Raw genomic sequence first — 25225 nt, 5'->3', positions numbered from 1 at the left:
ATGAGTCTTTCTGATCGCTATGTTTCCATGCAGCCCAGTGTCTACAGGGATGGGGACCTGGTGCTCGGAGGATTTTTTCCCCTCTATTCATTGGCACACGAGTCAGAACTACACCGGAAATTTTTCATGACCCATTCAAGAGAAGATATAAAATATGACTGGTAAGTCGTGTGTGTGTGTGTGTGTGTGTCACTGAGATTGGAACGGAAAGAGAATGAAAGAAAGACAGAGAGAGAGATAAAATGTGTGTGGGGGGGAGAGAGATAGAGAAAGTGAGAGAGAGACAGAGACCGAGACAGAGAAAGTGAAGACAGAGAGAGAAACTATGTAGTGACTTTCCCCTGAAGGATGACTGCACATGTCCTTTTCTTTCCCTTGATTATATGCTGTCTTTAAATCTGCTCTGATTCATGGTGACCTTTGGTGCAGCAGAATAAAACTCTACCTAGACCTGCACCGTCTTCATGGTCATTGCTAGGTCTGTGCCCATTGTTTTCGCCACTGTCTCAGCCAAGGGGGATTCTTGATTGTCACTGACCCTGCACTTCACCAACCCTGATGTTCCTGTTGTTTTGTTTTAATCACCACTACTGTACCCTTTCCCTCCTTTTTCGGGTATATTTCTCTTGTGAGTGAAAAAGGGAATAAACACTTTTTACTTTTGCTGCCTTGCACTTAGAGGGATTAGTGATTTTCTTCTGGAAGGCTTATGTTGCCATAGTCTATGGAAAATGTCATAAGATCTCCCTGGCCAAACCTGAAATCATTGCCTTTAATCTATAGTGATACCAGGTGGCCCAGTGTGTTATAACATCCAACTGAGCTCTTGAAGTTTCTCTTAGTGGTGCTTTCTGCAGACGTTTATCACTAGACCTTTCTGAAAGGAAACGGTTGGGTTAGTTTGAAACTTAATGTTATTAAGTTGCCAAATTAGACTATTTATGCCACCCAGGGCCCAACGCTTCCATAGCAGGGACCCAAAATTCTTCTATTACTGACTCAGGATGTGGAAGATGATATACAATTTTATTTAAAACATCAAAAAAAATTAAATTAAATTAAAAAAAAACATCATGCTGGGGTTTAGTGCTGAAGCAAAGTCTCATGAAAAAATGTAGCTTCCAAATGGAAGTCATGTTTTAATTTCTCTTTTAGAGAGAACAGTCATTAAAGTCCCTTCTCAGAAAGATCACTGCATTTGTCTCACCAATTAGCCCTTAATGTCCCTTTGAGCGTTGTCAGCAATTTAAAAGCATTGGACTTCCTCCTTTGGATGCCTACAGAGGGCATTTCTGTTTTTGAAACCATTGTCCCATCCATGGCAGAAGACTAACTTATTGGACAATGTTAGCATGAATAAAGCATACACTGTTCCCTTTCTGACGTGGTCTGCTGTAGATACGTAGAATACTTAAGAAATTTCAAAGATTTAGAGTTGTTTCCTTAGGACATAAGGGCAGAGTCTAGTATTTTTTTCTTAACTGATTTTTATTTTTGCTCAAAGCACACTTCAAATAAAATTATGAAGAACAGATGTGATGTGAGAGGTAGCTGCGAATCATTCCAGGAAAGTGTCGAACCCAAAGGGGAAGATGTAGTTGGGTGTAATGGGTGCCACAAAGCTGTATATATAGAACGTAGAATTGTGTATGGACGTATGCATATTTACCCAGAAAAGTCTTCAGCATACAAATTATTCTACCTCCGATATTTCCCGCTTTGCTTTCCTCCTCTCCATGGCTCCATTGAATGCATCACAATTGCTTTCTTCATCTAACTGGACCTTTCCATGGCCCTCACCTACTGTATGTTAAGGTCAGTCATGAATCAGAGTTTGACATATGGTTACATACATAAGTGAGCGTTTTCATTTGAAGGGAACTTTGTAAACAGCCCTCCCCATGGAACTAACATCTTATCACCAATGACTCACTTTAAGAGATTAAACACTCCTCCCAATCTAGGTTGGTAGGCCTAGACATTGTGGGGCTTGGCGAATATCATACACACAGCTTCAGATCTCAAATAGAAGTGGCATCAATTCATCTTCACAGAATTGGGTTTCTGAGTCAAAATACCCTTGATGCTCTCGTTGGCTTGGGACAGATATTCTTTGGAATCATTGTATGTTCGGGTCCAGCACAGCTCAATAAAAGGTGTCACACTGACATTTTGACACCCAAGTACATATGAAAGTTAAATTGACACTAGACTTCTGTGTCATAAGTGCACAATACCACTAGAAAAAGGCTAGAATGTGTTATGAAAATTACCAAAGTATGCCACAAAGAAAGACACAGTTTCAGCACATTATCTGAAAATTATTGTTGGCAGAATTGTTCAACACAGAATTTCTACAAACCTTCAATCTGTAAACAGCACAATATCTGTGAAGCACAATACAGGAAGAGTGTATATAATTTGGAGTGTACAACTCGATTTCCCCCCTAATAGTTATTTCTTGTTCTTGCACAGGTTTAACTACAGAGGCTATAGTTATATTCTGGCCTTTCTGTTTGCCATCGAGGAGATTAATAGGAGTCCCCACCTGCTACCCAACATGTCCCTGCGTTACCGGTTCTACAACGCTTACTCCAGCGATTCCAACATCCTAAAGAGCGCCCTGGGCTGGCTCTCAGAGGCTGAGCCCCCCATACCTAATTACACCTGCCAGAAACACACAAAGAGCATGGCTGTCATTATCGCCCTCACCTCCATGTTCTCAATGAAGATTGGAGGACTGCTGGAGCTCTACAGGACACCACAGGTATGGTCATGGGGGTGGTGGTGAACTTTTCCTTCTTTAATTTGTTTCTCCTACCAATTAAGTGGAAGAGCAAAGGGACACAACTCCTGGAGGTTGCTCCTGCATGCATTGGATGTGTTATTTTGGGTGGGAACCTGGGCAGGATGGATCAGCCAGAAATTCTTATTGCGGTAGGACCTATGACAAAATAGCTTCTAGAAATTCTGTTCCTCAATTGTTTCCCAAAGGTGGACACTATTCTGGAAGAGGTTTTCACCAAGCTTTCACAAAGCTTGGGGAAGAATTCCGTGATAATATAATTAAGTTTTTCTATGATATTTGGAAACTCACTTATTGTATTTTCAATTTTAAGCAATTATATCTAGACATGTGTTCATGGAATTCGGCCATCATCTCGGTTCCCTAGGGCAGCTCTAAAAAATCCTAAAATGGGAAGGATGGTTTTCAAGAAAAACATATTTATTTTCTCCCAGTAGACACTAGAAGTTGAATTCAGCACACTGACTTGAGAAACTGGTTGCCTCTGTTAGCTTTGGGGGGGATGCCTTTATTCTTTTCAGCTTCTGTTCCTTAATCCTTTGGCAATCTTTAAATGATATCAATATCCCTCCCACCTCCATTTATGTTTGCTTCTATGTCTGTCTATGATGTTCCTTATAGGACTCAAAAATGACCAAGCTGAGGAGTATAGCCTACACATATAGCCTAATTAACATAATGAAGGCAAGCTTATTTCTAAAAGTGATTCCCTCCACAGGTATTGGGTGTAGGATTCTAACACAAATTTGGGGGATGTATTTTTGCCCATATCAGACTAAACGGTTATGCTTTTAAAATTCCTTAGAATTTAGGCTCCCAGGAAGCAGAATTTTTAAAGGTGTCTTTGTGCCTTACTATCTATATGTCTTTAAAAATAATAAAATTTTATTCATCAATTTTCTCCCACTCCCCGAGTTTCACTGTCGCTTCCATCAGTCCTCTGTAAATATGAAAGACAGCTTCTTTTGATGTAACAACTATTTTCTCATTTATAATAATTGTCTCATAATATTCTGCTCTATTGGATTGGTTAACTTCTCTCAGCATGGTGTCTTACAAATTTGTCTATGTTATCAGACGCTCCAAGTTTTATCATGATTCTTGAATGATGCATATTATATTCCATTCATATAGGTATTAAATATGTTAATCTTCGCGTAGCCTGAATGGAGATTTGGTTATTTCTCAATTTTCTTGCTTTTGTTGACTACACTGTACATGTGTACATGCTCACATGTAAAAACAGTACATGTGTACATGATATGGACTATACTGTAAAGGTGCCTGTGTTCACATGTAATAACTGTACATGCATACATGATTTAGTGTGTTTTGCCCCGAATTTACTTATGTCAAATACTAAAGAGAGAGAGATGAGGCTTTCTATTCCCATAAGAAGCTACTGTGTTGGGAATCCACAGAGGCAGTGCTAGGCTGTCCTATGAGGTTGTTGTGAGTCAGAGTTGACAGCATGGCTGTGAGTTTGGCTTTTGAGTAAGATTGCTTGGTCCTACAGTGTACCTATTTCAATTTGTTTGAGGAAGCTTCCTACCATTTTCCACAGCGGTTGTGCAGTTTTACAGTCCAGTGAACCATATGAAATTATTCCATATTTCCACATCCTCTCCAGCATTTGTTGTTATTATCAGTATTGTTTATTAATTTTGTTATCAGTGCCAGGTAGAGTGGTATCTAATATGGTTTTAATAGGAATTTCTTAAGTGGCTAGTCATCAGAAAATTTCCTTCATATATTTTTCTTGCAACCTTGATGTCAACTTTGGTGAATTGTTTGTTCAGGTCTTCTGCCCATTTACAAATGATCTATTCACATCTTTTCTAATATTCATGTAGTTAGCATATCTGTATCTATTCATTACTAATATTAATTTCCTCCACATGTCTGTCAGTATGTAGTACTGTGGTGGCTTGTGTGTTGCCGTGATCCCGGAAGGTATGTCACTTGTATGTCAAATGCTGGCAAGGTCACCCAAAGTGAACAGATTTCAGTGAAGCTTGCAGATGGAGACCAGACAATGAAGAAGACTTGATTCCTCACTTCAGAGGAAGAATTCGCTGAAAACCATATGCATAGGTTTGAAAAATTTTCATATAATGCAAGCCTAAACAAAGGAAGCAGAATATTTCCAGACATACTGCCAGTAGATGGGCCCCTCAACTCTGAGGTCACTCAAAATGTGACTGAAGAGGAGCTGATTTCATTGGGAAAGTCAACCATGTTGATGTGAGTTGGGAAAGGTTTACAGATTGTGAGCCTCAAGATCTTCATTTGCTGATGGAGCACAACTGAAGATAAGGAGAAAACAGCTGGTCAAGTATTTTAAGGAATGTCAATTCAAATGTGTGAAGTATGAATTTAGGAAAATTCGCAGTGGTCATACATGAAATGAAAGAACATTGATATCATCCTGGGCATTAGTGAGCTGAAAGGACCATCGGCCCTTTTAGATTAGAAAATCATTCAATGTACTATACCAGGATTAACACAATCAAGAGGAATCTCATGGCATTCATTGTCAGAAAGGATGTTGCTAAATCCATCATGAAGTATATTTCTATGGGTGAACAGATTATATCTATCCGCTTTCAAGGAAATACCATCAAAACAATTATTATTTCAAATTTATGTAAATACTCTGAAAAGCTAGTGATGAAGAAATTGAATAATTCTAAAAACCAATTCAGTCAGAAATTGATCAAACATGCAATCAAGAAGCATTGATGGTAGTGGCGATTCGAATGCAAAAGTTAGTTAATGAGGAAGGAACAGTTGTTGGGAGAAAAGAGATTTTGTGACAGAAATGAAGCTGGAGATAGAATTTTGCCAAACCAAGGGCTTGTTCATAACAAATACCCTTTTCCACAACATAGAAGGTAACAATAGACATGGATTTCCCAAGACAAAATACACAGAAATGAAATTGAATACATATGTGGGAACACACGATGGAGAAGCTCAATATTAGCATAGAAAATCAGACCAGGGGTCAAATATGCAACAGACCATCAATTGCTCCTATGTAAGTTCAGGATAAAACTGAAGGAAATTAAAGCTAGCTCACGAGAGTCACAAAACCACCTTGTGTTTATTTCATCTGCATTTCAAGTACAGATTAGATGCATTACACAATAATGACAGGAGACCTGATGTGCACATCAAGAACATCATTTGTGAGGAAAGTAAAAGATCGTTAAAAAGACTGTGGAGAAAGAAAAGATCAAAGGGGATGTCAGAAGAGACTCTGAAACTTGCTCTTAATCATAGAGCAGTGAATGCTAATGGAAAGCAGGATGAAGTTATGGAGCTGAATAGAAAATGTCAAAGGGCATCTCAATAAGACACAAGCAAATATTATAACAAAATATGCAGGGACCCAGAATTAGAAAACGAAAAGGAAAGAACACACTCTGTAGATCTGAAACTGAAATAACTCAAGAGAATTTCAATGTTTGAATTCCCATTTTAAAAGATTGTATAGGCAAACTATTAAAAATTGCCCAAAGTATTAAGGGAAGAGAGAAAGAATACACAAGAGTCACTGTACCAAAAAGAACTGCCATATATAATAGAACATAAGTTTTTCAGCACATTTTTAATGCAGTTTTGGGGGTAAAATTATGTGCCTCGCAAGATGTTCAGGTTGGCTTATACTTGAGTTTATACGGTAGTTGACATTCCACTATTTCAGGAGGTATCATATGTAAGAACCACTGGAGGTCAAGAAAGAAGTTCAAACAGCACAGAATGCATTAGCCAAAAACAAGGCTCCAGGAATTAATAGATACACACTGAAATGTTTCAGAAAGCTGGAGAAGCACTTGTTTTTGTGTATGCTAGGAAATTTGGAAGATCGCTCCTTGGCCAACTGAGTGACAGAGGTCCACCTTCGTGGCCATTCCAAAGAAAGGTGAGCCAACATAATGCTCAAACTATAAAGAGGAAGGCTGGAGGTGAGGAAGATTGACACAGTGGCTGCATCAGTGAGCTCAAGCATGGGGACCACCGTGGGGCTAGATCAGGACTGTGCAGTGCCTCCTTCTGTTGTGCATCGGCTCACTTTGGGTTGAGGCCATCGCGGTGACAACTCACAATCATGCCATCTTCCCAAAGATTTTTGTCTGTTTCTTCTTCAGGCATTGCCCTTCCCGATAGGTGTCTGAGAAGCCCTTTATCTGACAGATTATTGCCAGAAGCTGTTCCCAGTCGGTGGGTGCCTTTTTGACCCTTTGATGCAGTCTTTGGGGAACATAGATGCCATATTTCAGGAAGTCCAGTTCTCTACCTATCTTCCGGGGTTTTTGTTTTTGTGTTTTTGGTTATTTTTGAGCGGGAGAGTGGGGGTTATATTTGCTAGTATACTGATGGCTTGGATTTGGGCTTTTAAGTTTCTCCCAATATTTTCATTGATGATCTTACATTTACATCTTTAATCAATCTTTCACTGTTTTTAGATATAGTGTGAGAGATGGCTCTCGTTTCTTTCTTTCTTTCTTTGCTAATGGAAATCCTATTTTGCTACTAGCCTTTTAGAAGAAATAACTCTTCTCCATTTAATGTGGTTTGGCCCTTTATAAAGCCTGTGAGTGCTTCTTTGTCTATCATTGTGCCAGTATCAGGGTGTTTTGACTACTGCGACTTTTAATAAGTTTTGAAGACAGCAGATGAGCGCCTTCCTCCTTTATTCATCTTCTTTAATAGTGGTGTGCTTCTCCTGATTTTCTATATCTATATATTTTTCATGATTAGTCTTTCCATTTCTATGAAGAATAATCCCTTGATCTGGAAAACAATTGCATTGCATTTCTAGATTACTTTAGGCAGTATCCACATTTTCACAATATTTAGTTCATCTATCCATGAACATGGAACATTTTTACATTTAAATGGATCTCTTCTGGCTTCTTACACTAGTGCTGCATATTTTTAAAATAAAAGTCTTGTTTCTCTGATTCGGGTTAGTTTCTCAGTATCTTTTCTTTGTGGATGCCTATTATGAGGGTTTTCTTACTTTCCTTTTCTGAGTCTCTTCTGTAGTATGCAGTCCTGTTGATGTTGCTATATTGATTATCTATCCTTCCAGATGGACAACCTTTTCAATTAGCGACAACAATAGTTTTGTCAAGTCTTTGGGGTTTGCTACATACAGAACCATATCATCTTTAAGCAGAGACAGTTTTGCTTCTTTGCTACTCTGGATGTCTTGTTTTCCCCCTTTTAATCTACAAGCTCTGAGTAAGTCTTCAATGAGAGTGGTAATGTTTCCCTAAGATCACTGAAGACAAAATGGGCGCAGAGCAAATGTGGTGAAGACAGTGAATGGTGTCCGGCTATTAAAAAAATATAGAGTTTGGTGTCTTAAAGGTTTCAAGTTAATAATGTGGCCATCTATCAGGGATGCAACAAATCCCACATGGAGGAAGCACACCAGCCTGTGTGATCATGAGGTGTGTATGTGAACAGGTATCAGAGGTTTAAAAAACAAACAAAACAACAAGCAGTCTAATAGAAGTGAAGGTGCATGGACAAAGGGGAGGCCCCAAATTCACCTGAAGGTTAACTGGACAGTCCCTCACAGAAGGGCCACATGGAAAGGATATTAAGTCCAGGACGCAGTATAACACTGAGGAAATGCACAACTATAGTGTAGTTCTATAATATTACTCCCCTTACTGTTATGGTTCTTTTCTTACCTCATTAACCTAGTTTGACATGGGTATGCTCATATGCAGAATTAAGAATTGTTTGATGCATGAAAGCCAAGATAGATAACCCTTCAGAAATAGTGCTAGGAGTAATGATTCCCTGAGGGTCTGGGAAGAGAGGTGTCCGGAAGTGGGGGAAAGGGCACTGATAGCACTGATGACTGTACAATCCTACTGGAGGGAAAGATTCACAGAAATGTAGGTGAGTGGATATGTCGGATGGTGTAAGACACAGATAATAATAATAATAATAACAATACTTTTAAACATATATAACATAACAATAAGGGTTCCTGGGGAGTAGGGTGGGGGAGGGAGGGGATAAAGGAGAACGGACATCAAGGAGTTTACAAACATGTTTTGAATCTGATGGTGGCAGCTAGTGTATGAGCATGCTTGATCTAATTGAATTACAAATTGTTTCAACATCTGTAAGAGCTCCCAATAAATTGCTTAACAAATTAAATAAGAGTTGATAAAAGGTATCTTTGTCATCGGGTTTCCTATTCAAAGGTGAAGTGCTATCAGTTTCCCCCACTTGAGTGAAAAGGTGACCATTGGCTTATGCATATGGCCTTTCATATGTTGCTGGGTGCCTTCTATTCCTACTTTATTGTGCATTTTTATCCAACATCTCCATTGAGCTTTGTTGAATGCCTTTTCTGCATTGATTGTTATCCTTACACATTTCCTTTTGTTTGTTTTATGGTGATAAATATTGTTTGTTTTTCTAGCACTGGATAAACCTTACATATCTGGAATGAATGATACTGGAATATGATGTATTCCTTTTATGTTTTGTTTACTTCCGTTGACTAGAATAATTGTTGGAAATTTTGTATCTGTGTTTATTAAGGATATTGGTCTGTAATATATTCTGCTGGTAATATCTTTTCCTGGTACCAGAGTTCTACTCACTTCTTAAAATGTGTTCAGGAGTTGGCTGCTTTTTCTGTATTCATTGCTGGTTTGTGTAAAATTGTTGCCAACTCTTCTCTAAATGCTTGGTATTATTCCCGAACGAAATTGTCTGGTCCTGCTATTTAAAAATATATTCGAGTTTTTAATAACCTGATCGATGTCTTCAGTAATAGGACTGTTGAGGTTTCCCAGATCAGATTGTGTTCATTTAGATAGGAAGTGTGTGAACAGAAATGCGTCCGTTTTTTCTAGCTTTTCAAATGTGTTGAAGTGTAGGCTTTTATAATATTGTGTGGTTATCTTTTTTATTTTGGTTGCCTGTGTTGTGATTCAACTGTTTCATTTCTTGTTTGTGGTATTTAAATCTTCCAATGCTTTTCCTTTGTGAGAATAGCCAGTAGTTTGTTGATTATGTTAATCTTTTCAAAGAATCAATGCCTTTGTCTTGTTAAATTTCTTTATTGTTTCCTGTTTTCTGATTAATGTATTTATGCTCTACTTTTTATTATTTCTCTCCTTTTGGTGGGGGGAGTTTATTTGCTGATCATGTTTGAATTGGTAGAGATGGATGTTAAGGGTTTGACCTAGTTCTTTTTTGGTTGTCTGTATTCATTGCTATAAATTTGATATGTCGCAAGGTTTAGTAGGTTGTATTTTCATTCTTGTTTACATCGAGGAATTTTTAAATTACATTACTTATTCTTAAATTATTTAATAATTTTAAAGTACTGTCAAGTTAAATTCCTTGGGTCTGATTTTCCCACTCAATAGATTCCTAATTTTTCGCATTGTATTGCTGTATTCATTTTGTTTGTGCATTTTCTTCACTTGGTTTTATTTTACTCTTTGTAGTATTTGTGGATTTCTCTTTTAGATTTCAGTTAAGGCTTACTATCTTCTTTGATGGTCGCATATTTTTTTTCTAGATTTTAGATATTTTGCTCACTCTTCAGAACTATTTCCTCTCTATTCTCCTGATTGATATTCACGTTTATCCCTTATTACTTTGCTTTCTTCCTTGCAGAATGTTATTCCTCATTCCATATTTTCATTGTGGTAAATTTAATGTTTCCCTTTCGTGTTCTTTCAACTTTTTGAATGGTTATATTCTCCCCCTTAGGATGTTAAGTGTAGGGTAATTTCTTTCATCAGTTCATGGAACTTTTGTTGCTATTTTGCTCTTTCTTGTTCTGTTTAGTTTATCAAATGTAAATCATCCCATGTAATTCTTCAGCTTTCTTCAGATTCTTTTGTTGTACTTAAAGTTTTTTTCTTCAAGCTCCCTAATTTTGGCCCTCACAGCATCAATTCTACTACTTTGCCCTGCCAAAGCATTATCCAGCACTAATACATTAATGCTTACATGTTGAATTTCTATTTTAAGGTGAATGTGTAATTTTCGTTTTTTAATTGTTCGTTGTTTTGTCAGATTGCTCTTGTCGTGTTTTTTATATTTTGCTCTCTCTCTCTCTCTCTTTTTTAGCTCTCTCAATGTTTTTATCCATTCTTGAAAGCAGCTGAACATCATTGTTCTAAACGTCTTTATGGGTGGTTTCAATGCCTATTAATCCCCAGAAAGAGTCTTTGAATTTGTTCTTGAGTCACTTCCTTGTGTATGCTATCTTTCTGTGTGTGGGGGTGATCTTATTTCTCATTTCTTTGAGATTACCTACTGCTTATATATGTATTTTTTGTGTGTTTCAGGGTTTCTGTTGGTTGATTCAGTGGTGTTGGATTAGATAATGTTCTCTGACAGGTAGTTGTATCTTTTGAATATTTGGGGGTAGCTGGGTTATCTGTTAATAGCCAGTTCCAAGAAGAGATTGCTGATGAATAGCACCAAAACATCAAGAACACAAAGACTCACACAGAAAACAGAATTGAACAGAGACATACTCAAAGTTGAAAAAGAAAAACCATCAATAACTGCAGAAATCAAACCAAAAAATCCTGGAAAACACCACATCTTCTAAAACTGGAGCTGGGTGGCACTTTTTGTTAGGGACCTAGTGCCTAAGTCATTAGAGATATTAGGCCAGTAGCCTTCTCTCCAAATACAATGCTAAGAGGAAGAAAACCAATGCAAGAGAATCCCCGTCCGTTCTCTTGCTTTCAGAATGCTTTTGTCCCCCTGCAGGTTTGGGAGTTCATGTCTTTATTTGAACTGAATGTCAAAGCTGGGCTGAATGCCATATTGCAGCGCCCATAGCTGACAACAAGCAAACATGTACCAGGGGAAGAGGGTAGTCAGTGAATTTCAGCCTCTCATTCTCTAAAGCCCTCTGTGTGCTCCCATCAGTTCTTCCCTCCCTCCGCGTGCACTTGCCTCCCAGATATGTAAAGGTGGGTACAGCTGTCCTCTGTGGGATTAGAGGGGTTCTCAAGTGGTACCTGTTTCAAATGACTCCTATGGGAAGCAAGGCAATGGTCAAACACTCTCTCCCAGTTCCCTGATTGGAGGCTTCTGTGCAGGAGGAGGGGCTGGTTGAGGGTAGTTGGCCCACTGAGAATTTACCACCTTTCCCTGTTTCCTTGCATGGGATTCTCCCTTCAATTTCTGAGTTTGTGTCTGGCCAGTCACCTCTATTATCTGTAAAAATGAAAATTCGGTGTTTAACTCCTCCTTCTTCTCCTCCTCCTCCTCTTCCTCCTGTTTTTCTTCCTCCTCCTCCTCCCTATCTCTCTTTTTGTTTGCTGCAGTGGGTGGATGTAGAGCATTTGTCTAGCGTGCCATGATTTAACTGAAGATCTTAAAATTCTTCACAAATATTAACATACTTAGTCCTTATATTGAGACAATAAAATGATGCCATTTTGCACCATTAGAATATGTGAGAAATAAAGTGAACTGGGGTTATTGAACATGCCCCAAATCAGTTAACAACTCACAACAAAGTCAAGGATTGAAATTAGTTTATCTGACTCTGAATATTCCTTCCTTCCCATTGTGCTATTTTCGAGATGTAAATGGTAGCTAAAGGAGCTCAGTGAGGTGCCGGTTCAGCACCCGCAGGTGGATCTCACAGCTGCTCCATCAGAGAAAGACTGGAAGATCTGCTCCTGGCGATCATCACCCTGGAGAACCCTCAACGAGGTTTCACTCTGTCCTGTAGGGTCACTGTTAGTCAGAATCCACTCAAAGGCCCCTTAGCACAGCACCTGATCTTGTGAAATCCCTGCTCAGTCTGCTTCCAAAAGGTCTCAACCATGAAAAGCCTGCGGAGTGTGGCTCCGCTGTGCACACTGGGGGTCGGATCATGCTCTCTGTAATTATCTTTAAACTTTGCTTTGAAGAACCCATACAGAACATTTCTCTTTTTTGACTCAGGTTTTCTGTGGCACTTTTGAACATTTGTTGAGAAATAAGGACCAGTTTTCCTCACTCTATCAGATGGCCCCCAGCAACACATATCTGGCTTCCGGGATGGTCTCCTTATTGATCCATTTTGAATGGACCTGGGTCAGTACTTTAGTGTCAGATGATGCAAAAGGTGAGCGGTTTCTTTGGGACCTTAGAAAAGAAATGACCATGAAAGGTGTCTGCCCAGCACTTATGGAAAAGATTTCTGTGACAGAAAGGGCGAATGGATTGGAAGATTTGAACTTCATCCTCAGAATATTAGACTCATCTGCCAATGTGGTCATTGTGTATGGTGACGGAATGACAGTAAGTGTTCTGACACTAGTAGGAGACTGTCACCTAACAACCCACAAGGTATGGATCACTGCATCCCAGTGGGAAGTGTTTGACATATTACTTAACCTCTTCTTAAATACTTTCCATGGGGCTCTTTCCTTTGTACCCCAGAGTTCTGAGATACCTGGTTTCAAGCACTTTATAAGGACAATGAATCCCTCCAACTACCCAGAAAACGTTTTCCTTGCAAAATTATGGCTCGACTCTTTCAACTGCTCCTTTTCAGGAACTGTATGGGGGAAACATTTTGAGTGCCCACCTAATACCTCCTTGGCATCTCTACCTGAGTCTTTTATGAACATTAAAATGATGAAATCCATCAACTATATTTATAACACTGTACATCTGGTGGCTCAAGCTCTCCATGAAATGATATTTATGGGAGGAGAAGAAACAGTGTCCCTGATGGAAACCAAATTCCCTGTCTTTCTTCCCTGGCAGGTAGAGCTTCTTCCTACATTTGGTTTACATGACCGGTTTATTTGCTTCTGAAATTTAATGTATTAATTATAAAATTATTATTAGGCTTTTAACAGCTAACTTAATCTTGAAGAATAGGGTAGGATGCACACTTCCTAAGGTAATAAAACACACTAATTTCAAACCTACCTAACATTTCAAAACATACTAAATATTATAGTAATTAAAACATTAGTGGCTCAGAAATAGAAAAAAATGTTATCTGTGCCAATAATGATTTAGAGTATGAGACTCTATATAGGATTTTTTGATTCTGAATGGATTTCATGGTAGTGTGTTTGCTTTCTGATTTTTTTTGATGGGGGAAGATGGATACTGGTATATTGATACACATATGGACCGATGAGGTAGAGTTGAAACTCAACAAATAAATGTCTATATCTATGGTCAACTGATTTTTGACAATGAATCCCTTTTTGAATTTGATGCAGCTCTCCAAGAGTCCTAAAGAAAACCAATGGTCAAGCTTTTGGACCATCCCAAAAATAGTCATCACAAATATATTTTATGAGCTAGTTTAAACTGAATAATAATGTCTGGTGCACACGTGGCATAAATGATTTGATTTGTTCTAGCTTAATAGCCCTGAGTGTGGTGGTTGAAAATCAATCAGGGACATCATAACAAAAAGCTCAGGGACAAGGAAACAATAAGAGATCTAAAATTGATGGCGAGAAGGGCATACAATACCTGGTTGGGTTCCATGAAGTACAGTGTAGTTGAGAGAAAGTTCAGAAAGCTAAATGAAGATTGAGCATGATGGCGGGACAGGACGAAATTAAAAGGAAATAGAGAAAAGAATTAGGTAGCAAATGGTCATTTACAGAAGTCTAAATACGGCCTGTACATATGTAAATATATTTATATAAAGATAGGGAAATAGATCTATGTGTATTTGCTTATATGTTAAGTATTGAGACAGCAGACAGACATTGGGCCTCTACTCAAGTATCCCACTGAACACTGTGTTCTAATAACGTGGCATTCTGTCATGCTTACTTTCCCGACACAATTGCTGATGACAAGATGGCTGCATAAGCAAATATGGTGGAGAAAGCTGATGGTGCCCAGCTGTCAAAAGATATAATGTCTGGGGTCTTAAAGCTTGAAGCTGAGCAAACAGCCATCTAGCAGTGAAGAAAAAAACACACACATGAAAGGAGGACACCAACCCATGTGATCATGAGGTGTCCTTGTATTAGGCATCAGAAGACCCGAGGCAAACAACCATTTTGATGAGAACGAAGGGGGATTGAATGGAGACCCAAAGCCCATCTGTAGACAATTGGACACACCCTCATCTAAGAGTCACAAGGAAGGGATGAGTCAGTCAGGGTGCAGGAGAGCACCAGTGAAACACCCACCATTCTTCTAGTTCTCTAAAGTTTCCCTCCCACCCACTCTCATGACCCCAGTTCTATCTTACAAATCTGGCTAGACCAGAGCATGTACGATGGTACAGATAAGAGCACCTGGCACCCTGAATCCAGGACAGATAACCTCCTCAGGGTCAATAATGAGAGTAGCAATATGATGAATGTAGGGGGAAGGTGGAGGGAGAAGCAACAGAAAAAGGGGACTGATCACAATGTTCAACGTACAACCTCCCACCCCCACCCCGGAGGGACAAACAACAGAAATGTGGGTGATCGGAAAGAGCAGATGGTGAAAAATATGAAAATAAAAAAGAATTAAAATTTTTTCAAGGTTCCTGAGGGTGGGTGGTTTGCGGGGAGGGACAAATAGGGAGCTGACACCAGGGACTCAAGCAGAAAGAAAATGTTTTGGAACTGATGATAGCAACATATGTACAAATGAGGTTAGTACAATTGATGTATGAATTGTTATGAGACCCCAATAAGATGAGTTATTAAATAAAAAATGTCTGTTAATTACAGAAAAGAAAATCCCATTGTTGTTGTTAGGTGCTGTGGAGTTGGACAGACTCATAGCAACCGTATTTACGGCAGAATGAAACATTGCACAGTTCTTTGCTATCCCCACAATAGTTTCTATGTTTGAGCCATTTGATTCATCTACTGTATCAGTTCATCTTGTTGAAGGTCTTCTTCTTATTCGCTGCCATGCTACTTTATTAAGCCTGATGTCCTTCTCTAGGACTGGTCTCTCCTGACAACATATCCAAAGTATGTGACATGAAATCTCTCATCCTTGGCTCTGAGGAGCATTCTGGCCATATTTCCTCGAGACAAATCTGTTTGCTCTTTTGAAGATCAATGATATTGTCAATATTCTTCACAAGTACCATAATTCAAATTTAAAAGCCAAATTGATATTGAAGAATATGGTAGGACTCCTACTTCCTAAGATAATTCTTCTTTGACTTTGTTTTTATTTAGTTATTAAAAATCATTATCGTTTTAAGAAAATGAAAAATCTTACCCAACAGAAAATTCTGCTCTGCAGTAAAATTAAAATCGTACTAATAGACTTAAGGCCATTCCGTAGGCACAAAATTGGCACTTGTACTTGCAGCAACAATTCAAAGGAAGGCATCATGCATTTCGCAGTATTCTCAAATCCTGGAAATACTTACAGACTGGGTTTTAAGTTTAAGGCATTCACATTTTATTTCAGTAAAGCTTTTATTGAAAATACATTCAGTATTGATAACCAATTTTGGCCAAATAATTCTTGCATGGGTTTTTTTGTTTTGTTTTAATGATTTTCTGCCAATATTTACTGCATACATTTAGCTGATCATTCAGTTTGATGTATGAAGAGCAAAAGGCAGACAAAATTGGGTCCTGATTTTCTATGTTGAGGTAGTGGCTTTAATTTTATTGTTTCCCCTTAATTTTGAATTGTCAGTGTATATTAGTTCCATTCAATGTGAAGCTTTGCACCTTTATTGTTTTGATTGTTCTTTGTACAAGATGATATATAGGATGTGGTATTAGAACATAATGTGTACATGTTTCACATTTGGGGTTTTCCTTTGAAGGGACATCGAAGAGTTTCAGCTACTTTGCTTGCAGACACTGCTGCTGAGATGAGCACTTAAAAAATCATTTTATTAGGGGCTCATACAACTCTTTTTACAATCTGTACGTACATCTTTTGTGTCCAGCACATTTGTACATATGTTGTCATCATCATTCTCAAAACACCCGCTCTCCACCTGAGTCCTGGCATCAACTCCTCATTTTCTCCTCCCACCCTGCTCCTCCCTCTCCCTGAACCCTTGATAATTTATAAATAATTATTATTTTATCATATCTTACACGATACGATGTATTCCTTACCCACTTCTCCGCAGTCCGTCCTCCAGGGACAAAGTTACATGTAGACCTTGTCATTTGTTTCCCTTTCTCCCTTGCCCTCCCTCCACCTACCCGATATCGCCACTCTCACCACTGTTCCTGAGGGGCTCATCTGTCCTGCATTCCCCGTATTTCCAGTTGCTATCCGTGCCAGTGTACATCTCCCGGTCCAGCGGTTGTGTAATGCAGAATTGGGATCATGAAAGTGCGGGCGGGGGGTGGGGGGGGCATTCAAGAACCAGAGGAAAATTGTATGTTTCATCTTTGCTACACTGCACTGACTGGTTCGTCACCTCCCCAGAACTTTTAAGTGAGGGAATCTCGTCTTTTAACTAGTTTCCTTTAGGCATTGAGAAGACATCTTTGTAGTGTTATTTTGTAGAAGCTGAATTTTACGTTGTTTCGGTCAATGGGCGGTGCGTTTGGGGTTGTTTTGACTCCTTTAATGACTTCAGAATATGCTTGAAATATTTAAGGACCATTTTCTAAGTGTTTACTACTGTTTGGTCAGTAGTCAGTCTTAGGAACAACGTGTTGGTCACTGCTGATAGAGTGCAATTGCAGATGGATGGCCTGCATTGCCATTTCCCTGTCAGTTGGACATCCTCGATCACTTTGTTTCACCTTCACACAGACTCTTGCCCTTTCTCTTGCTTTGTATATTGAGCTAGGGGCCTCTGCTCTCGCTGCTTCTCCTTTAATGTCACCTATGTCTTCTAGTGGTAGTTAGAAAACTCAGATGGTGTTGAAATTGCAGTTAGCAAGAATATTTTTATTAGACGGGGAAGGGGAGTTAGATAGGTGGGATGGGGTTGATAAGAGAAGAAAATGGCAGATTCCCCCTTATGCTGTGTGGCATCTTCCTCTCATTTCCCATCTCCCCCATTTGGTTCTGTCTGCTTGTCCCTGTCTCCTCTTTATTCCTTCATTCTCATTTTTGCTACTTCTAAACAAACTGGCCCACTCCATTTTCTTGAGCTAAGAGCCTCATCAGTGTCTTCTCTGACAAACTGGGCGTATAACAGTCGGGAGCTTAGGAGTTAGAGGAGCTATGTCACCAGGAGGGAGGAGAATATTCCTACTTCTTTCGAAAGCCATAAGGGTGTTTTCTGTGAACCCAGAACGTGAATGACACAAACCAGCAAGAACCAAACTTTATTTCTTCAAATAGACTTTTCTAGCAATAAGGCAATTATCAAAGCTTCTGTTGCGTTGATGAGGAGGAAACTGAGGCAAAAGGGGTAGCTTCTCAAAGTTTAATCCTCCAAGTTCATTTCATTGTTTCACAATCCAGTATGCTACTAATAGCTTGGTTAACTAATGTTTAGAAAAATAGTCTAGCGTGTTTTCTTTGTTTTTATACCACCCTCCTTATTCAAGAAAGAACTTGTTAGTAACATTTGCATTGATGCTGTATGTTCTGAAGTTAGATTGGTGTAAGAGATGGGTAAGTGCAAAACCAAAGAAATGTTCTACTTAGGGATAGTGACTGGCACAAATTCATCATAGCGATGGGTACGCATGTATGTGGCAGGCCCTATGAGATGATGAACCTGTGGATTTCCTTACCCAGGAAATGCATATAATGCACATAGTCCTCCCCCGGGTTTTCCATGTTGCCGTTATTCATGGGTCCCCTGATGATTCTGTACTAAATATACTACAGGGTATCTTTTTTCCCTGAAAATCCCATAAAATATTTCAAAGGCATCAAAATAACTTCTATTTTAAGCAGTTGTTTAACTTTTTGAAAGATGAGAGGTGGGTTGTATCTGGGCTAGATGCTCACATTTTTTTTATTTAACAGGTCTGTTAAGAAAGGGGAACGTGACCAAGGGGTTTAAAGTGTAATGTAAGGAATGGTTTTGGAGGATGACATCTTTCTCTAAGAAGATTTGCAACTTCTGAAATTCAACTGAAAAATGAGAAATTGAACATTTTTGAAATGCTTCTGACCCATGTAGCGTAGATAAAATGTTGTAAGAAGCAGTACATTTCACTGTTAGATCTCACTCACATGTTAGGATTGTGAACTTCCTGGTAGAATTCACTAACTGTTTAATGTCAGATTGTAAAGAATTAGGAGGTTAGGTTCTAATAATGTATAATGTTTATGTTCCTAAAGTGTAGCTAGCTTGGACACCCACCAGGGTCCAGGGTTCATGATATAACTAAAATGAAAAAAAAATGTTGTTACATTTGTTGCCAAATTTGGATGATCAGTTACAGGTTACTTAAATCCAATTTATGGGAACCATTGTTTTACCTTGCACACGAGCGACTTGATTGAAGCATAATTGCAGGACAGTATCTTGGTTGGAGTGATATGCACCAGCATTGCTTGGTTTCACTGGACCTCGTTTATTTCACTTAATTTGAGTGTTATGAATGGGGAGAGATTTACATGTTAAAAGCATGTTGCATTATATATAAATTTATTTATTAATCGATTATTTAAGACTATTATAACTGCAGAAATAGTATTCTTAAAACAACATGTAACAAAAATTAGCACAGTAATTCGCCCTTGTTTGAAGTTTATGTGATCTAAACTGTTTAAAGAAATTCCATAAAGAATATTTGTATTTTGTACCATTTTCTGGTCCAAAGAAAATATGTGAATTTATTTATGATTTTAAGAATATGCTGTTTTGTTTCGAGTCTGATGAAGAAATTGCATTCACCCTGTGAATGGTTGCATATTGTATGTAAGATTTAAAAGTAGAAAGAAAACCATTTGCAAATATGGTGCCCCTAAATAAGCAGGCAATTGCATTAAAAATCATTTTATTGAAGCCTCATAAAGCTCTTATCATAATCCATTCATCCATGAATTATATCAAGCACATTTGTACATATGTTGCCATCATCATTTTGAAAACAATTTCTTTTTACTTGAACCTTTGGTATCAGCTCCTCCTTTTTTCCCTTCCTCCAGAGCCTCCCACCTGCCTTTGCTTTTAATGTCAAGGTCTCACATGCATATGAGGTGATTTAACATAGCATCACTTGGATTAGGCACACCTTAGTCCTCAAGATTTTACATTTCAAAACTTTAAAGAGGTCTTGTGCAGAAGAGTGAAACAATGCAGGACAAACTTTCTTCTCTTGGCTGCTGCTGAAACCTATCCACCTTGGTGACCCTGCTGGCATTTGAAATGCTGGTGGCATATCGCTTCCAGCACCACAGCAACACACAAGTCACCACATTATGAAAAACTGACGGGTGACTGGTGGAGAAACCCCATGCAGCGTCTCAAATATGTTATACTTAGGGTTAGCATGCCTCAGAATTGCTTGATGGATGTGATTCTGAGTTTGGGGTTTTCCTGGGGCAGCGTAGGGTATCTCATTCTTTGACAATCAGAATAGGCAGCATATTCTATAAGTGGGGGAGGAAGAGGGAAGGGGAGAAGACCTGTCTGGGTATTGTGTCTCCAATGTCCATGTTCCTCTCATTTATCATAATGCTTTTCCTTCAGCTCCATCAAGTCCTACAACGCACTCAACTGGAAAACAGCGCTGGAGAACATGTCTCGCTGGGTGAAAACAGAAGTGAGATGTCACGATATGAGATTTTCAATTATTTGAATTTTCCTGAAGGTTTTGAACTTCAAGTGAAAGTAGGAGAGCTTGTTTCCCAGGGCCTACATGGTCACAGTTTGATGATCCAGGAGGAGCTGATAGAATGGGCTACTGGATTTGAAGAGGTTAGATGAACTCATCATCCCCCAAAAAGACAGCATATGATAATCATTGCATAACCAAGTAACTCGCTACAAAATCTGTGTTAGTAATATATTGTTTAATTTATTTGTTGGTACCAGTGGATGTTAAAGAACAACTTTTATTACAGAGAGCTCATGTTTTCCAGAGTAGAATTGGTTCCTAGTGGTTTCTTACCTGTAATCTTTACAGAAGTAGGTGGTCAGATTCTCTCTCTCTCTTTTTTTTTTTTTTTGCATCACTGGGTGGATTATGACTGACTGCATGGGACTAACATTGGTCAGAATCAATTTGAGGGAGATATATTTGTATTTATCTCCTTGTACTACATTCTCACCTATGGACCAATTTTAAAAAGTAATTTACTAAGTTATCAGATAAGCAGAATGATTATTTATTGAAAAGAAAGAAGAAAAACTAAAAACTAGAACAAATTGAAATCGACCTTAAGGACAGCAAATGATAACGTGCTGCATTTTAATCTAACTGCATTCACAATAATCCACTCCTCAATTGAGGATTTATTTTAATCTGTTTTACTTTGTTATTCTAATAGTCTTCGTTGATGTTGTTGTTTGTGTTGTAATGTTTTTCTGTATATGAAATCCAGGATAGGAAAATCTATATAAGCGGTACCTGGGTGAATGGCTCCTTGGTATGGCAGGCGTGGTTGGGGGTAAATGCGGAGCTAAGAACAATGAGGACAATAATGAAGGAAGTGTTCTAAAACTAATGGTGGTGATGATTGTACAACTCTTCTGGATGTGACTGAACAATTTGTATCGCACAATTTGTGAATAATATGCTAATTCAAGCAGTTTGGAAAAAGGAAAAGAAAACCCTTGAGTAAGAAGTAAAAGAGCATTTACTGCGTGTGGTTGAAAGTTTGCTGTTTGAGATGCACAAAACATACGACAGAACCCTACACTTACTGTTGTCAAGTTGATTCCGACTCAGGGCTGTCCCATGTGACAGAGCAGAACTGGGACCAATAGGGTTGCATTGACTTGAATCATGATAGAAGCACATTTCCTACAGCAGGTGGTGCTGCTAGGTGGGTTCAGACAGCCAAAGGTTCAGTTAGTAGCTGAGCACCCTCCTTCCCCCACCGAGGGATTCTGTGCTCCGAAACTGAGAAGGACATAATCTGGTGACCTAGAATTTTAATGATTTACACAAATGATTGTAACTGGCTTTTCTCATTTTACCCCCAGCACGGAAAATGTATTCTACTTGACTTGCATCAACAGGACAGATCCTCATAGTGTTTTGAGCTCCCTGTCTGCATCCCTTATGGAAATTTTTCTAAAATAAATGTTGACGCTTTGAAAGCAAAGTAGAGGAGCTCTGGTGTACAAAAGTAAAACATTGGGTACTTGGAACCTATAAGAGCTGTAAAAGTAAAGGGGCTATCAATTTGCTTGTGTAAAGATTTGCTTCTGTCTTTGAACCCAAATGTCCACTGGACTTTGTCTTATAGGGCCATTCCAAATCAGGATCCCTTGACAACAAGATGCTACTCAATACCACATAATAACAACAAAATTATGTTTGTCAACATTGTTACATTATCAGACACTAGTCCTTCATGGAGTTTTTTGAACTATTATCCATGATTCTCTTCTTTAAGACTCCCCATTCTCTGTGTAGCAAGAGCTGTGGCCCAGGATTCATGAAAATCCCTCAGGAAGGAATGCCTGTCTGCTGCTTTTATTGTACTTTCTGTCCAGAAAGAAGAATATCTAATCAAACAGGTATGAACTGATGAAATTCCACAATCAATTTCTTCTCCTGAGCCTTTGCGAGGCCCTGAGTAGCACAAAGTGTGAAACATTTAACTATATGCTCAACTCACCCAGAGGTGCCTCAGACACAAGGCCTGTGGATCAGGTTCTGGAGATCAAAGAACAGAACAGCCAATGGAGTACAGTCCCTCTGCACTTCAGGGTACGGATGCCATTAGTCAAGTTGACTCAAAGGCAACAAACTATTCTGGCAAGTCACATAACGTCATGGACAGATGCTATGTGGGTTTTAAAAATCAGAGTTGTCAGGTGGATATAGAGAAGCAAACATGTAACAGAGTGTGAGCACTCTGAGCTTTGAAAGAGGTCACTCTTTCCTCTGTCTCATACTCCCTCTCACTTTTCTCTCTAGATAGTGATCACTGTACGGCGTGCCCCCAAAGTCAGTACCCCGACACTGAGAGGACTCGCTGTCTACCCAAGAGTGTGACCTTCCTGGCTTATCAAGACCCACTGGGGATGGCTATGGCCTGCACAGCTCTGTGCTTCTCTGTCGTCACGGCCATGGTTTTGGGGGTGTTTGTGAAGTACCTAGACTCTCCCATGGTCAAGGCCAACAACCGCACCCTCAGCTATGTCCTCCTCCTCTCCCTCCTCCTCTGCTTCCTCTGCTCCTTCCTCTTCATCGGCCGTCCAAACGCAGTCACCTGCATCCTCAGCAACATCTCCTTCGCAGTGATATTCACTGTGGCTGTTTCCACTATTTTGGCCAAAACCATCACTGTGATTCTGGCCTTCAAGGTCGTGAGACCTGGAGGAATTCTGAGGCAGTTGCTGGTGTCTGGGGTTGTCAACTCTGTGGTTCCCTTCTGTTCCCTTATCCATTTGATTATCTGTGGCATCTGGCTGGGAACCTCACCCCCTTTCATTGACATTGATACATCCTCTGACCCCAGGAGCATCATCATTGAGTGCAACAAGGGCTCAGTCACTGCCTTCTATTGTGTCCTCGGGTACCTGGGATTCTTGGCCCTGGGAACCTTTTCCTTGGCTTATCTGGCCAGGAACCTGCCTGACACCTTCAATGAGGCCAAGTTTCTGACCTTCAGCATGCTGGTGTTCTGCAGTGTCTGGGTCACCTTCCTCCCTGTCTACCACAGCACCCAGGGCAAGGTCATGGTGGCTGTGGAGATCTTCTCCATCTTGGCCTCCAGTGTGGGGCTTCTAGGCTGCATCTTTGCTCCAAAGTGCTACGTTATCTTCCTACGGCCCGATGGAAACACATCAAAAAGGTTAAAGAGTAAGACATATATGAGGAGACGATGATCAGAATCTCTTTTGTTTGTTTTCCTCATATATTTTATGACAAAAAATGTGTAAGCCTGAACAATAAACTACCAAATTTTCACAGCCAGATTGTAAGTAACTACTCCATCTTCTTATATGTCTTGAATTAAAAAGAAATGTTTGGTGCTTTAGCGTGATAAAATGTGGCTTTCTTCTCTGATAAATGGCTACACTCACACACACAAAAAAACAACAACAGTGGGGAACTCTGCTCTGTCCTATAAGGTCTCTATGGCTCAGAATTCTCTAGATTGCAGTGAGTCAGTTGCTTTGGGATCAGTTCCTACTCATAGTAACCCTGTGTTTGGCAGAACAAATAAAACTAACTGGTCCTGTTTATCCTCGTTTTTTTTTTTTGCAATATTGGGGCTCATTTTGTAGCCACTCTTTTAGTCCATCTCCTAAGGACCTTTCTCTATGCCCCCCACGTCCCGTGACCCTTTTGTGTTTTCACAAGCATGATGTCTTTTCCAAAAACTAGTCCCTCATGAGAACTGGTCCAAAGTACACGAGATGAGTTCTTACCATCCTCACAGATCCGTTTGCATATAATAATTGAAATGTACATTTACTAGTTCTGACAGTGCATTCTTACTGTGACAAGTGTGTTTTTGTGATGCTTTCTAAATCCAGACCCAAGGTTATGTTTTGTCTCTCATGAACTTTACTTTCTTTCAGGTTCAAGGTCAGGGGCCACCTGTGGTACAGACCATTACCTGCTAATAAGCAGGTTTCAGAGGAGGTTTTCTTTTTTTTTTACATTTTTTTTATTTTAACAATTTATTGGGGCTCATACAATTCTTTTCACAGTTCATACATATACATACATCAATTGTATAAAGCACATCCGCACAGTCCTTGCCCTAATCATTTTTTCTCTTTTCTTCTTTTACATTTTATTAGGGACTCATACAACTCTTACCACAATCCATATATATACATACATCCATTGTATAAAGCACACCCATACATTCCCTGCCCCAATCATTCTCAAGGCATTTGCTCTCCACTCAAGCCCCTTGCATCAGGTCCTCTTTTTTTCCCCCTCCCTCCCCATTCCCCCCTCCCCCATATGCCCTTGGTAATTTATACATCGTTATTTTGTCATATCTTGCCCTATCCGGAGTCTCCCTTCCCCCCTTCTCTGCTGTCCCTCTCCCAGGGAAGAGGTCACATGTGGATCCTTGTAATCAGTTCCCCCTTTCCAACCCATTCACCCTCCACTCTCCCAGCATCGTCCCTCACACCCTTGGTCCTGAAGGTATCATCCACCCTGGATTCCCTGTACCTCCAACCCTCATATGCACCAGTGTACAGCCTCTGTCCTATCCAGCCCTGCAAGGTAGAATTCGGATCATGGTAGTTGGGGGGAGGAAGCATCCAGGATCTGGGGGAAAGCTGTGTTCTTCATCGATACTACCTCACACCCTAATTAACCCATCTCCTCTCCTAAACCCCTCTATGAGGGGATCTCCATTGGTCGACACTTGGGCCTT

At 39.5% G+C, this 25225-nt stretch overlaps 1 protein-coding gene across 1 annotated transcript; it reads left to right on the top strand.

Moving 5' to 3' along the window:
• On the top strand, nt 1–23708 carry LOC142438291 (vomeronasal type-2 receptor 116-like). The gene is made up of 7 exons (XM_075540780.1): nt 1–161; nt 2476–2767; nt 12779–13117; nt 15861–15935; nt 20394–20621; nt 22268–22391; nt 22795–23708. The coding sequence occupies exons 1-7, from the start codon at nt 1–3 to the stop codon at nt 23706–23708; spliced, it is 2133 nt and encodes a 710-aa protein (XP_075396895.1).
• The last annotated feature ends 1517 nt before the right edge of the window (nt 23709–25225 follow it).

The sequence above is a fragment of the Tenrec ecaudatus genome, chromosome 1 (genome assembly GCF_050624435.1).
Source record: "Tenrec ecaudatus isolate mTenEca1 chromosome 1, mTenEca1.hap1, whole genome shotgun sequence".
Lineage (NCBI taxonomy): Eukaryota > Metazoa > Chordata > Mammalia > Afrosoricida > Tenrecidae > Tenrec > Tenrec ecaudatus.
Note: the sequence above shows the minus strand (reverse complement) of the source record. Positions and strands in the feature narration are given on the sequence as shown.

Coding starts and splice junctions, on each gene's coding strand:
- LOC142438291 (XM_075540780.1), top strand. CDS start 1: ATGAGTCTTTCTGATCGCTATGTTTCCATGCAGCCCAGTGTCTACAGG. Junction 15,936..20,393: donor AATTGATATTGAAGAATATG/GTAGGACTCCTA, acceptor CTTTTCCTTCAG/CTCCATCAAGTCCTACAACG. Junction 20,622..22,267: donor GGGCTACTGGATTTGAAGAG/GTTAGATGAACT, acceptor CTCTTCTTTAAG/ACTCCCCATTCTCTGTGTAG.